This window comes from Lissotriton helveticus, chromosome 8 (genome assembly GCF_964261635.1).
Source record: "Lissotriton helveticus chromosome 8, aLisHel1.1, whole genome shotgun sequence".
Taxonomy (NCBI): domain Eukaryota; kingdom Metazoa; phylum Chordata; class Amphibia; order Caudata; family Salamandridae; genus Lissotriton; species Lissotriton helveticus.
In genome coordinates, this window is record NC_136069.1 from 81,754,376 (window position 1) to 81,768,879 (window position 14,504).

The window sequence follows — 14,504 nt, forward strand, 5'->3', positions numbered from 1 at the left end:
TTGTTTTAAAACGCTTACGCACTAGACTATCCACTAGGGCAGAGCCGTGAGTATTCTGTACTGCACAGTTACGGCAATGCGAGTTCAAATGCCGGTAATCCAATACCAAACGATACGATCCGTCAGGCTTGGTCACAGTAAAAAGAGGATTATTCATCGGAGACACGCACGTTTCAATTACACCCTGATATTCCAATTGTTCAAGGATAGCTGCGACGGAAGCTTTTGCTTCTCGTCGGATGGGATATTGAGGTTTAGGCTGCGGCTGAGACCACAACGGAATTTCGTGGCATGGGGACAATTTATCCCAACCACATTTGTTGCAATACAGAGCCGGTGCGAGAGCCAGAGCCCACTCTTCTGCAAAATGCTGCGCATGCTCTTTCGAAACAGTGTTCGCAAAACTGGGGAGGATTACCTCCTCCCCTCGGGGCGCTGCGAGGACAAAAGGTGGGGGCCAGTCAGCCTCCGAAAGCAAGATGTCATATGTAGACGAAAGATTTTCCCAAAACACCCCTTTTACAGTGCGTTGTATGTCTCCTTCAATTAACAGGACAATTTCAAAAAGTCTATCAGGGGGAGCTACTCTTGTGTCCGCTGTTTCTATCACAACATAAACGTCAGTCGCTGTTACCCTCAGTAGTGGACGCAGGCCCTCTCTCACTATGGTAATCTCCGCCGCGCTGTCCAGCAAGGTCAGAGCCCACGTCAGATTCTGAAGCCGCGTTCTCACTATCTGTGGCATATCGATGCGCTGTTAAAGCCGCAACTTTCTTTTTCGCAAACTGCGGTCTTTTCGGCATTGAGTCTTCCTGCTTCCCTGCGCCGTCTGTCTGGCGGGGCTGGCCACGTCCTTGTTGACCACCCCGTCCTCTTCCGCCTCCTCCACCACCGGTCTTCGGGACCGATGAGTCCTGAAAGGAACGAGGAGAGCGTTGATCAGAACTCTCAAATCTATCAGGTGACTTAATCGTCGCGCGATCGCGCAAGTCATAAACTCTCTCTGTCGGCGCAGGTACCTGAGTTGCAGGATAAGAATCTTGAGTCTGCTGTTGTTGCTTCCCCTGTTTCTGTTTTTTAGGCCAATTTTGTTTTTTGGACTTGGGCTGGACATCTGCCTCAGCAGACTGCCCTTGGTGTTGTTTCTTCTCCTTGACTGAAAAATACTTTAGTCCCTTGCTTGTGCGACCAATCGTTTTATAAGCGGCCACTACAATTCTCGCCAACTGGCGGGGCTTTTCGGCATCGGGTAGAGCTGCCAAAGCATTAGACACCTGAAAGTTCACTGCATCCCCCTTGACATTAGAGAGTATGAGATCGCAAACAATCTCAAAAGAACCACACAGGCGCATACCCAATTCAACCGCTGCTTCCGGTCCGTGATCATCCTGAACACGTTTAACGATCGTAGGCAGTACAGACATAGACGGGGTGCCGAAACACCTCGAATAAACAGCTGCAAAAGTTTTCCCCCCAACTTTCACAGTCAACGAGTTCGGGAGCTAAATCCTTCGGTAAACTAATCGTCAAGATTCTATGTTTATCAGCAGGAGTAGAATTCGGAAACACAGCCTCCAGCTGGTCAAACTTTTCGGCAAGCCAGAAAGGAAAGTCATCTTTATCATCGGGGCGCTTACCAAACACTGCATTGACCATAACTGGATTGAGTTTTAAACCGCCATGTTCCGTTTGAACAGCCGGACCCCCAGGGGGACCACCCGGGAGATGACGACCTATGTATTGCACTAATGCACGAATCACGGCTATCGAAACAACATGTAGTCTACGAACCTCCGCTAGGGTACAAGCGCCATGATTCGGGTGAGAGGTAAACCCAGTCAAAGCAGGCCAATTAGCGCCTGGAATGGACAAAGGACCTAACCTCAAAGCGGATAGAGAATGGGGTAGGGCGCCATCAAACCAAACGCGATGCTGCCAATGATCAATAGGTACTTCCAGTGCCCTATACGGAGCATATTCATTCGGTACCAGTGAGGGGGTATAGTGGTGGAACACACCAGAATTACCATCCACTGCAGGAAACGTCACCCACGAATAAAACAGTTCGAATGGGTACGCCGCATCCGCACTCACCACCATAATCACAGCCAAGCCCTCCAATGGGACTTGGTAATTCTGTAAATGGTTGCGCACCGCAATGCGACTATGCTGCGGAATGTCCACAGCCTGGGCCATGTTTACACTGGAATTTTAGAAAGACAAAGTAAACTTTGTAGCACAACTGGGTAGCAATTCAAGGAAACAGTTTTAGAAAGATTCAAGCTTGAAAAGACCTATTTCAAAAATAGGTAGGTTTTTTCCCACACCACCGCTTTCCGGAAACGACAGTGAAGGGGTTAAGGATTGAATGATATACTACTCAAGTGTCATGATATAAGACCACCAACGTATGGGCGCCATGTAGCAGGGTTTCCGTTCTCACACAGAACTGTGCACAGAGATTTGGAACCTCGGCGAATTAGGGTGACCCAAAACTCACCTCAGTACCCAAAACCCCTTACCAGGCTAGCTACAGTGTCTCATTGGTCATAACAAAACTCCCAATGTTTAGACAAACCAGAACATGAACTTACAATACCTCAGGTTACGTGGAACACATGAACACTTTTTCATTATATAATCATTTCAACCCAGAACGTGGAGTAAATGAGGACACATGCACATTTGAAATATTTATTTACTGATGCCGTTTTCTCAAGTGCAGTATCTTAGATAATACAAGGAAACCTATTATCAGGAGCAAAGTTATCAGCATAGTTACAAGTCCACAGAAAGCAAAAGGTGACAGCATGCTATTATGCTGAAATGACTAAGCGTTAACCACACCTAATTCTCACCCTCCCTAACTAGTATATTATATTAATATATAAGAAGGTCTCTTTGGGTTTTTAGCAGGGCGGGCCCATACCTTAAGATCCTAGTATGAAGAGATCACATCTGTCTCCACCAGCTCTCTGCATGCGAACAGCATCAAGTGTGTGTATGTGCTCCAAGCATTGCAATATAAAACGCGCCTAAAGCCAAAATTTGGCAGGAGCTGCACTTATGTTATGTCTACGACGGTGCGGAGATCAGTTCTCACAACAATCTGTGTCGTGTTATCCTTGTAGCTTCAGCACTCACTGTACAGACATAATTTATTAAGCAAAGCTGATTTGAGAGCAATAACATATTATTCTCATGTAAACTACTAGGTTGAAAGGTAAATCAACAATTATGTATCGTGTGCAGAAGCAGCTAAAGGAAAAATGGCGTTTAAACATTTAATGAGCCTACGCTAACTTAACAGAGTAGTCAGATTAACAGTAGCTATATGACCATATGTTTCCTCGAAATAGCAAAAATCAGCATGTGGAGACTATACAGCATAGCGAGTGTGGCAGATCAGATAGAAACAACAGGGGAAGGGACAAAAAACACAAAGTCCAGCCCCATATCAACACATCTCCCTCATCACCATGGACTCCTACGGGGGTGTGTCAGCCTCCAGAAGTGCGGCAGGGTCGGCTATAAGAGTCTCCCCCAGTGTACCATTCCGCTCCGCGTCAGGAGCCTCAGCAGTCTCAGCAGATACTTCCATTTGAGCCGCCCTCTCCAACACCGCCGCCCACTAATTTTTAGGCCTACTCTTGGGGCGCATCAGATCGTTATACAGCCCAGTCTGAGTGCAGCAATAAATCAGCTCTCTCTTCCACACTCTCACCGTAGGTGTGGGACCCCTCATCCATGCCTTGGCAATACAGCGCTTGGCCATTAAGAGCGCCAGGTCCACAATACGTCGTTGGGGGGTGCGCAAGGGTCTGGAGTAGCCCAGGAGAGCCAATAAGGGTTCCAGGGTCAGTATCAAGTGTGCCGTTAGATTGAGTTCAACAAAGACTGTTTGCCAAAAAGAAAAGATCGTGGGGCACGACCATGCAACATGAAGGAAATCCGCCACGGGGGCCCTGCACCTCTCGCATTCTGGGGATTCACGGAGGCCATATCTATGAAGCCTCTCCGGAGTATCGTAGGTCCTGTTCAGGAATTTAAAATGTGTGAGTCTATGACGACCGTTAAGGGAGATTTTGTGGACATTGGCGCAGCAATAGCTCCAAAGGTCCTCAGTCATATCAGTGCCCAGATCGCGTTGCCAGGCCAGACGTGGCTTGGTGTAATCCGCATATAGCTCCGCCTGTGCTATCCGATAGAGAGTAGAAACCAATCTCCGGGGGGATTTAGCAGTGACCACATAGTCAAAAGTAGTTACCGTCACTGGCTCCGTCATATCTTGTCCAAGAAGGTCTTGTAGAGCACTGCGCACCCTGTGGAAGTGGAAGCGCGCCATCAAGGGAGGTTCCTCCATCGCAACAGTCCCCTCGTCCCACGTCCGCGCCGTGCCACCCTAGAACAAGTCACCCATGGTTTGAATGCCAACCCGTCTCAGCGCCAGAATCACTCCTTTCTCCTTACAGGGACCCAGCCAGTGGCACCATTCAAGGTTCGCGCTTGGGGAATATAGGAGCGAACACGCTTGAGCGTTCGCCATGTAGTGCCAGGCGTGTGTGACCGGCAGTAAAGAATCAACTAGTCCCATACGCCGGTCCTTAGCCTGCGTTAACAAGGCCGGCGGGGGGGGTCGGGTCTGCAACTATCAGTTCGATACGGACATGGAGGGCGTCCTGCGGACCGTGGATCCACGCATAAGCATGAGCAGACTGCGCCGCAAGATAGTAGGCGGGCTTAACGCCACATAAGGTCGTATCAGAATATGCCAAGCAACCCTAGGTTGTTTCCCCGCCCAAGCTAGTCGTACCAGCAGTGATTGCACTCTGCGAAAAAACAGGACAGAAAGTACCATAGGGATAGTGTTGAACAGGAAAAGGAAACGTGGGAGCACCACCATCTTCATTAACGCAATGCGCCCCAAAAGAGACCGAGGAAGAGAAATCTGTCTTTCTATGTCGTCCTCCAGTTTCGAAACCGCGCAGCCATAATTTTCACGTAGGACAATCTCCGAGTCAGTATGCAGTCAGACGCCAAGATATCTGACTGCCTCATTGGTCCACTGTAGTGGAAACTCCGGGTCAAACTGCACCATGGCCACGGTGAGCGGAAACATGATCGATTTCGTCCTGTTCACCCGGATGCCAGAAAGGGCGCCAAACTGGACTACCTCCCGCAATACCGGGGAGAGGTGATTCACAGGATCGCGTACATAAAGAAGCGTATCATCCGCATAGGTAGAGACGATAAGCCTGTACGTAGGGAAGCGGATGCCCCGATGGGAATGGTACTCACGGAGGGCACAAGCAAGAGGCTCTGCTACCAAAGCGTAGAGCATCGGCGAGAGCGGGCATCCCTGCCTCGTGCCTCAGCCCACCTCAATGGGCTCAGAGATTAGAGGGCCGATGCGGATCCTGGCCCTCGGCCGGAAGTACAGGACCGATATCAACTGCAGGAAGAGGAGGCCGACACCCATTCTGCGCAAAACATGATGCATGAAGGTCCACTATACAGAATCAAATGCCTTTTCCATATCTAAGAATACAGCAACGGCTGGCACCTCCGGGCGGGTCTGCTGAAAGGCAGCAAAAACTGTTTATATTATATACCAGGTTGCACGTAGGGACAAAACCAGACTGCTCTGGGGATACCAGTGTCATGATCAAAGGGTATAAGCGATTAGAGAGTACTTGAGCGAAGATCTTCGTATTGACATTCATCAGGGAGAGCGGGCGATACGAGGCACAGTCATTAGGGTCCTTGCCCGGTTTAAGGATGGCCACAATTACAGCCTCCCGCATGAAGTGCGGCATGGAGCCAGAATTGGCCATATCGTCGAACAGGCTCAGCAGATGGGGAAGCAGCAACTCGGAGAAGGCCTTGTAGAAAGACACCGTAAGACCGTCACTGCCCGGGGCGCTCCCGCCCCGCATGGAGGACAGCGCCAGCACCACTTCCTCCCTCTCAAAGGGGCGAGCCAAGAATCTACGATCCATATCGGAGAGCCACGGAAGTTCTATGTGTGACAAATAGTCCACTATTACTTCCTCAGGAGCAGGGCCTCTCGAGGCATACAAGGTCTCGTAGTAGTCCCTAAAGCGCGTGATTATCTCATCATGTGGTAGCGGGGGACCGGCGTCATCAGCTCTCATGATCGGCACAGAAGAACGCTCTCTGCCCCGCTTAGCCAAGCGAGCCAACACCGCACCCGGCGGCTCACCCTCACAGTAAGATCTGGCGATAGTATAGTTCCCCAAGTGTTTAATCTCCAAATCTGCCTCGTCATTGTACTCCCGGAGAACCCCAGCAATCTCCTGATCGACAGAGTAATCGCCAGTGCGCAAGCGTAGCTCTTCCAAATCTCGAAGCTTCCGCTCCAGAAGTGTTAGGCGGCTCCTAATTGACTTTAACACTCCCCCATGCTTTGAAATAGCAATTCCCTTGGTATAGAGATTAAACGCTTCCCAAACCGATTGGAACGATTCGACAGAGCCAACGTTGGCCTCAAAATAAGTTTCCATGGCCTCTAAGAGTTCCTCCTTGAAGAGAGGATCCAATAAGGAGTAAGGCGGGAAGCGCCAGGAAAAGGGTGGTATCCGTCGCACTGGTTACCGAGCAGGACAGTAATATAGGTGAATGATCCGAGAAAGTCCGCGGAAGGATCTCACAGGTCCGCACGTCCCGCAGATAAGTCGAGGACATAAAACCAGTAGTCTATCCTCGTGTGAATGTTATGGGGGGTAGACTAGTGTGTGAATCCGCCCTGCAACGGGTATCTATGACGCCAGACATCAAGTAAATCTAGGTTAGATAAATGCGTAGTCAGTGTGCGGGCAGAAGCCGAAGGCGGCCTGTATGGGCCATCCGATCTGTCCAGCGCTGGGCGCAAAGTCAGGTTGAAGTCGCCGCCCCAAAACACAACCTTGTCAACAAATGCAGAGACCTTCTGAGCCAGTGTCGTGTAAAAGCTAGGGAGATCAAAATTGGGGCCATACGTATTCACTATGTGCATGTCCAGACCCCTACCAGAACAGGCCGTAATCGTGAACCGCCCCTCACTGTCAGTGGCCACAGGCGTCCAAGAAAAGGAGGATTTAGGATTAAGCCAAGTAAGAACCCCGCGGGCATGAGTTGTAAAACCTGCAGCCTGGATATTACCACGGAGCCCTCTCTACTCAAGGATAGGACTATGAGGCGCCAAGTGCGTCTCCTGCAAAATTGCAATGTCTACCCTGTGCTTTGCCAGGTACTGGAGAACCCTACGGACCTTGCAGTGATCATTCAAGCCCCTCACGTTCCATGTCAGGAGCCGCAGTGTGTCAGGAGTCGCATCCCCATCCGTCATGTCCCCCGCCATAAAGAAGTGAAAGAAATCGCATCAACCACATATATTTTAGTAACTCGCAGAATTGCATGTCCATCGCTGTCACCACTGCTAGTCAATCCACATACCACAAGCAACATCTGCTCTGCATCGCCAAGCAACAAAAAAGCCCTTAGGACTGAATCACTCCATCCCCCCACCCACGCTTGCCGCGATCATCCATCCACCCCAACAGACATCCCCCCCGTTCCATACATCCCTCTGCATTACAACAATCGCAAACTCCCTCTCCTCCCATATAACATCCATCCCTCCCCCCACACAAATGCCATATAAACAGTGGTAAGCATGCGAGGGCAGAGGTAGCCAAGCTAGTGCGTACCAGGGGTGTACAACAGCAACAGCCCATGAACCGCCCCTCCGTCACCCCCCCCCCCCCCTCCCCAGAACCTTGTAGAAGGAAGCGTGGCATTATTGCCACAACATACACATTTGAGAACCAAGCAGAGTCGGATCCAAGAGTAGGACATAGGGAGGAATCGCCCCGCTCAAGGGGGGCACTAGCCCGCCCACAACCAGGTAGCAAACAGGGGCGTACATTCAAACATATTATATTGTCAGTGATAATCAAGCAATTATAGTGGTATACTCATACACATTGTCAAAGATGGTGCATCAACTCAGGGGATCATAGACCCAGCCATCTCAAGTTCGATAAGCAGGTTCCTGACAATGCCTGAGTATTGAGTAATTGAATCGTTCACTTCCAGGACATCAGGCCCTGTCAGGTCAAGCGGTATAACTGCCATCAGAGAGTAAAGAAAGCAGCAGCCAAACCTGAGGTGTCCCAACCGGGCAGCAAGCAGTTCAAAGCCTGTCCCAATCAGTCCTGGTCGTCCAGGGAGCCCCCATCCTGCTCAGCGTCCTCACGTCGCGGGTGTTGCCTCTCACACTGCCACTCTTTCAGAGTCTTTTGGAGCGCCTTAGGGTCAGTAAAGATGAGAGATTTCCCCTGTCGGTTGACACGCAGCTTCGCAGGGTATAGCATTGCATAGTCCGCGCCCATTTCTCTCAGTTGGCGTTTCATAGGTGCAAATTGTTTCCGGGCCTCCTGAACTCGAGCCGTAAAGTCAGGGTAAATAGATAAGATCGATCCCTCATACTGCAAAGGTTGCTTTTCTCTGGCCAATATGAGCGCAATGTCTCGATCTCGATAATTGAAACGTTTGGCTATAATGGGACGCGGTGGCGCACCCGGTTTGGGCCGGGGCCCCAAGGATCGATGTGCCCTTTCCACCACAAACATGTGGGAGAATGCCTCATCCCCCAGCAGCTTTTTCAGCAGGCCCTCCATATACAGCTCCATGTTGCCAGTGGGGGGTGCTCTCCGGAAGGCCCGTGACACGCAGGTTACAGCGGCGAGAACGGGCTTCTAAGTCTTCCGTTTTATCCAGGAGTGTCTGCATGGCCCCACTAAGCCGTCTGTTGTCCGTCTCCAGCGTGGTGTGAGCCTCCTCACCCTCAGTAATGCAGCGCTCCAACATACCGAGCCTTTCCGCATGTTTATCCAGCCGTTCCGCCATGCGATCCAAGCGGTATGTTAAAGCGTCGAGCTTCGTGCTGATGGCCGTCATACCTCCCTGTAGGTTCTTTTCCATGGCTAGGAGTATCTCCCTTAGATCCTGCTGAGGAGTTTCCTCCAGCCGGTCCCCACCAGTCTCCCCGCCATCTCCCGCGGCCTCCGCCGTCTTCGAGCCCTGCTTCGCAAAGGAGAGCTTCGGCTGCGTCCTGTCTTGGCGCCCCATGGCGAAGAGAGGAGAGTCCCGGGGCCCCGGTGTAGTGCAACAGGCAACGCACATCTCGCTCGCACCCTCTAGGCGATGAAGTGGTACCGGCAATCAGCGCGGGGGAGGGTCAGCGCAGGAGGAGAAGCAGAGGCGTCCGCGGTCCCCACGTGGCCGACAGGTCGTCGGACGAATACCGGCTCAAGGAGGGTGGAGCAGTCAGCCACAGCCCCCAAGGCACCAGTCGCAGGTGTGTAGATCAAAAGAGCGCCAAAGTTCAGTGTCCACGCGGGCGTCCCCGCCAAGGCCAGTGCCCCACAGCACTTCCAGGCCGAAGACGCGCCACGGGGCAGACCCAGCGACGGCGTATCAGGGAGGCCAAATCAAGAGCCGGGGAGAGGGGAGAGGCCTCTCCGCAGTTAAGCACTCACCCTCTCACACCATCAAGGGTAGGAGACGCGGCCCGCTCCCCGGCGTGGGGTCCCCCTCGCCACTACACTGGTCTACAGATCTCCATCCTCCGGTCAGCAGGCTCAATCGTTCCCCCTCCAGTGGGGTCGCGAAGACCACTCAACCTTCCAGGCACCAAAATAGTACGTTGGCAGTCCCAAATGTGCAGGATAATTGAAGGATAGTGGTTCAGAGCGGAGGAGCTCCGGACTCAGGCAGCCATCTGGGTCGCCGGCTAGCTCTGCCCCCCAATGCTAGTTACTTTTCTGGATGAGGTGACAGTAAACACACATCATCTGTTACGCCCATATTTTATAGTCTTTTCCTCCACAACTAATGCCTTTTGCTAATCTACTTCAGATTCAAAATTTGTATAAGCATTTTGGAATTAGATATATTGTTCTAATGAGATTATTTGTTGTCATAAAAATTAAATTTGGTGTTTACCTTTCTGATTGTTTTGTCCTTAAATAATAAACGCATGTTCAAAATAAGAAAAGAAGTTATCGATACATCACTTTGTCTAATAAAAGAGAGAGGGACCCCGCAACCAAAGGGATGGGGTACCAAAAAGACTATTCAGTCACGCAAAAAGTTCCCTTTGGGGCACCTTATTAAAGTGACAAACATTCAATACACGATTAAAACCAAAAACATATAAACTAAAAAATACTGTACTTATGAGGCAAAACACAAATGAAATTATGAAAAGATCTGGACAATTTATTACACAATGCAATGTTTAAAAACAGTAATTCAACAATAATTAAAAAAGAGGGAGGGACATTCAAAGTAAGGAAACAATAGATTCCTATTAGTAAAAAGGAGGTAAATACAGAAAATTAAATTCAGCAAAAGTGTCGGAATTATTTTCTAAATAGATGAAGCATAATCCTTTGTTAATGCGACGCGTTTCGGTGGATCACATGATAAAACCACCTTCATCAGGTTTACATGAAAATGTCTTCCCAACAATTCTCAAATGTTTCTATCGAAGCGTAAACACATGGGGTAGATACCTCCTATGCTAAAAAACACTATCTCGTCCAGCGAGTTAAGAAACTTCTCAGGAACTGCAATCTTGCTATATACTAGGTGACACCAAATGCTGAGGTGAACCAGAATGATGAGCCCATAACTAGGACTATGCCGGTCCTGGGTTGCTTGTGTTCCGGTTCAGGGAGAACTTGGCTTGGCAGTTCGGGCAGGACTGGTTCTATGAGGAGCAAGGTCAAGACTGATTTGCATATAGCTGGGTCCAAACTGAGGTGGCATGGTGAGCAAAAGAGCGATGGGTTGGACTGGTACCCCTAGTTTTTGCCAGTGGTTTGAGTGTTTGATGAAAATAATAATCAGTGCAAAGTAGTCCCCTGATGTCTGCCAAATTCTTCACCCATCAGTCTGTCCTGAAGTGGTACAGCAAAACTAAATTATTATGCTCCAGTTGCAGTATTCTTGACAATCAGAGGCACAGTTGACTATTCTGGTGAATGTCATTGGAGTCTCCTGTGCTTTTGACTGTAATGAATCAACATATTTGCCTGTTGAAACATGGACACAAAAAGCAACCTCCTCTACTCTCTACAATGAAAATTGTAATGTATGACCTTTAAATATCTTACCTCTGTTTAATCTTGTTTCAAACAGCACTGAATGGAACTACTGTGGTGCAGAGGGCCAGGTCACGCCTTCTTTCGGAGAAACCCGATGAAACTTCTGAAACCACTAATATTGGTCAAGTGCTGAACCCTTGTCACAAGAAATCTATACACACTGGAGCAAAAGGTGTGTTCTTTATTGGTACATTTCCTGATAAAAATGAAATGAAACCCAATTAACTGCATTTCTTTAAACTATTATCATTTCTTTTCAATTTTCAACATAAAGCAATTTCAATGGAAAGTAGTAAAAAGTAAAACAGATTCACAAAATTTCATGTTTATCTAACAAAAATAACTCTACAATCTTCTTTAAAGTGTATCATTTGGCGGCTGATACAAACACACATGATAAAAACTTCTAGGAACAATCCTTGACTTAGTCTCCTTTTCCATCTCTGATCCACCGACTACTGTTATTGAACTAAGAATAAATAGTGTCTTAAGTGTGAGTATTAAGTGTGCCGGTCTATAAAGGACCCACTGTTCAAGAACACCAGTCTGGTAATTTGGTATCCTAGTCTTCCCTTCGAAGTTGAACACAGGCTTTGTTTAAAAAAGTGAAGATGTTGTATCCTTCACCTTACTGACCTCTTACCATGTATTACATCTGTTCTACTACTAACATCAATGTTGAATCATTTTTAATCCACAGCTGCATCAGTTTTCAGTCACCCCAAGTGAGTCCCTGCTTGAATCCATTGGTTAGAGGTCAGATTTTGAACTCTGCATGCTGGGCAAGGCTTGTTTCAAAGTAGTATTTTACGCAACCAGTGAAACAGTGGTGCCCAAAACATAACTTTAAAAATTCTTCGTTACAATTGTTGGTTAAGCACTGTTAAAGCCTTTTGGCACTATCAGAGCACATAGGGAGGTTTTATGGTGACTGGGTTCCTTTTTTATGCTAAATCATATTGACTCGAGGTCAGGAAGAGGTGTAACTTCTTTGTAAACATAAGTTAGTTTGACTTCAATTACTTGCTTATATCTTGGTATGCAGTGTTCCCTCTGCATCTTGGTGATCTATGCATCACCGAATCTTACAAATATGCTAAAATTCTTTGTCTCAGATTTGTTCTTTGTTGTATCGCACATCAAATAATTTACCTCTCTGTACCATGTAGATGTTGACTTTCTCATCACAAAGCTCAGTATGTATAATGTATGACATATAGGTATGAACTGGTCTTGAATATAGTAGATAATCTATACCATTTCTTCTTGTACAGCTCCATTTCTCCTCTGTATTACCTTTGTATGCTTAACAAAAATGATCTATTAAAATAGTGTGCATATATAGGTTTAACCAACATTAATATTTAAGTTGCAGTAAAGTGATGCTTCTATTCAGTTTGCTTTTACTTCACCATTGCCCTGAGATCCTGTAGTGTAACATGAATGTACCCAAACTATTTTTGTTATTATTTAAATCTGCAACTCCAGAGTCATTAAGGTCTCAGGCAAACTCTTCACCCCAGGCATCAGATCAAGCTGAGTTATCTCAAAACAATAAGGAGAATATGCCACTTTAAGTTCCCTCTTAACAGGACACTTTGTGTTACAAAGAATACACAACTTCTAGTCAGTGCCCCTCTCACCTCCTCCATCTATGAAGTCCTGCAGTTCACTTCCTAACTTAAAGATCATGGTTCCAAAGCAAGAACGCCTGCATTGTCCTCTTAGAATATCCTTCTTCATAGTCTTTCCAGTGCTAGTATGGACCACTAATCAGTTTTCTTTAAACCAGTTTTGCAGTTCTTTCAGGAATCATGATTTCAAATTCAAACATCCATTGCAGCTGTGCTGTCAACACCGAATCCCAGTCTACTGCCTTACCACTGCCTGCCTTCTCTACTTTTCAAATCACCTACATAGGTGAGACCACCGCAAACGTTGAGTAGGCACCTGTAGGATAGACTGCTGATACCAATTTCCTTCTTCAGAAGCATGCATAATAAAGGGTTTTTCCTCCATAGAAAGGAAGGAACATTTGTGTTTGTAGCATGTGTAGCTGTAAATACACATGCTCTGCATGCTCATGCCATGTTCAGAGAAGTCTTTCGAGTCATGATACATAGCTACTCCTCCTATAACTGTGGTAATGCGTATGGGCATTTGTTCCATTGTTAGATTTTTTTGCTCTCTGGTGCATACGGGTAACCATTGAGCTTCAGGTGTACGCCTCTGTTTGTTATGTTAAAAGAATTTCTTAAGCGCGCTTATACCAAGCGGTTTCATGGCACTGAGGGAAGCGGAGCAGAGGCATAGGGTACTTATTGATATGCTTGAGAAAATAGGAGAGTTTTCAGGAGAGTTCTCAATTTGGTGTAGCATATGGCCAGTCTTAGCTCATTAGGGAGGGAGTTCCAAAAACGGGGGGCTACGAAGGAGAAACTCAGACCTCCATGCTTTTTCCGTCTGAAGGTAGGAATGGAGAGCAAATTAAGACAAGAGGAGCGAAGTTCACGTGACGGTGTGTAGCGTTGAATCCGGGAAGAGATGAAGGCGGGGGATTGGTTGGCGAGAGCTTTAAAGATGGTGCAGCCAAGTTTGAACAGACAGCGTTTAGCTACAGGTAGCCAATGCAGGCTCTTCAGGAGGGGACTAACATGTTTGTGTCTGGGTTGGTGAAAGATGAGCCTAGCTGCCTGGTTTTGTACGAGTTGCAGGCGATGGAGTTGGTATGCCGGGATGCTGACATACAAAACGTTTGCATAATCGATACGGGAGGTGACAAGAGCCATGATGACAAGGGTAAGAGCTTCCCTGCTAAGGAATCTGCAGATTTTGCGGATTCTGCGGAGATGGAAAAAGCAGGTGGAGACTACTGTATTAATTTGGGGCTTAAGCGAGAGGTCACTGCAGATGGTTACTCCGAGGCTCTTAACAGAGTTGACTGGGTTGGGAGCGGAGCCTAATGAGGGCGGCCAGAAGCTGGGGTTCCAAGGGTTAGCGGAACCTCCGACTAAAACCAGCTCGGTTTTATCAGAATTGAGTTTAAGTTGACTGTGGTACATCCATTCGCTGATAAAGAGCATGGTGGTTTGAAAGTCAGTGATGGAAGTATCCGAAGAGTCAATATTAAAAATCAGCTGGAGGTCGTCAGCATATTTGAAGATAGTGACAGGGTTGTTGCGTAGCGACACAATCAGGGGTTGCATATATAAGTTAAAAAGAAGGGGCGAGAGGGCCGAGCCCTGGGGAACCCCACAGGAAAGTCTGGTTTTTTTTGCCAAGAAATTATTTAGGCGTACAGCCTGGGAGCGCCCATCAAGGAAGGAGATG

The 14,504-nt window shown here is 47.9% G+C and overlaps 1 protein-coding gene across 7 annotated transcripts in view; it reads left to right on the forward strand.

Annotated features, from left to right (window-relative positions):
* SPICE1 (spindle and centriole associated protein 1) overlaps positions 1-14,504 on the forward strand; it is a 591,766-nt gene that overhangs the window by 262,549 nt on the left and 314,713 nt on the right. For all 7 annotated transcript variants that reach the window (XR_013599733.1, XM_078656677.1, XM_078656679.1 and 4 more), the window contains one exon: positions 11,209-11,346. Coding sequence is in view for 6 of the 7 variants with exons in the window: in XM_078656677.1 (XP_078512803.1) it covers positions 11,209-11,346 (138 nt within the window). In the remaining variant the exon portion in view is untranslated. The remainder of the gene's footprint in view (positions 1-11,208; positions 11,347-14,504) is intronic.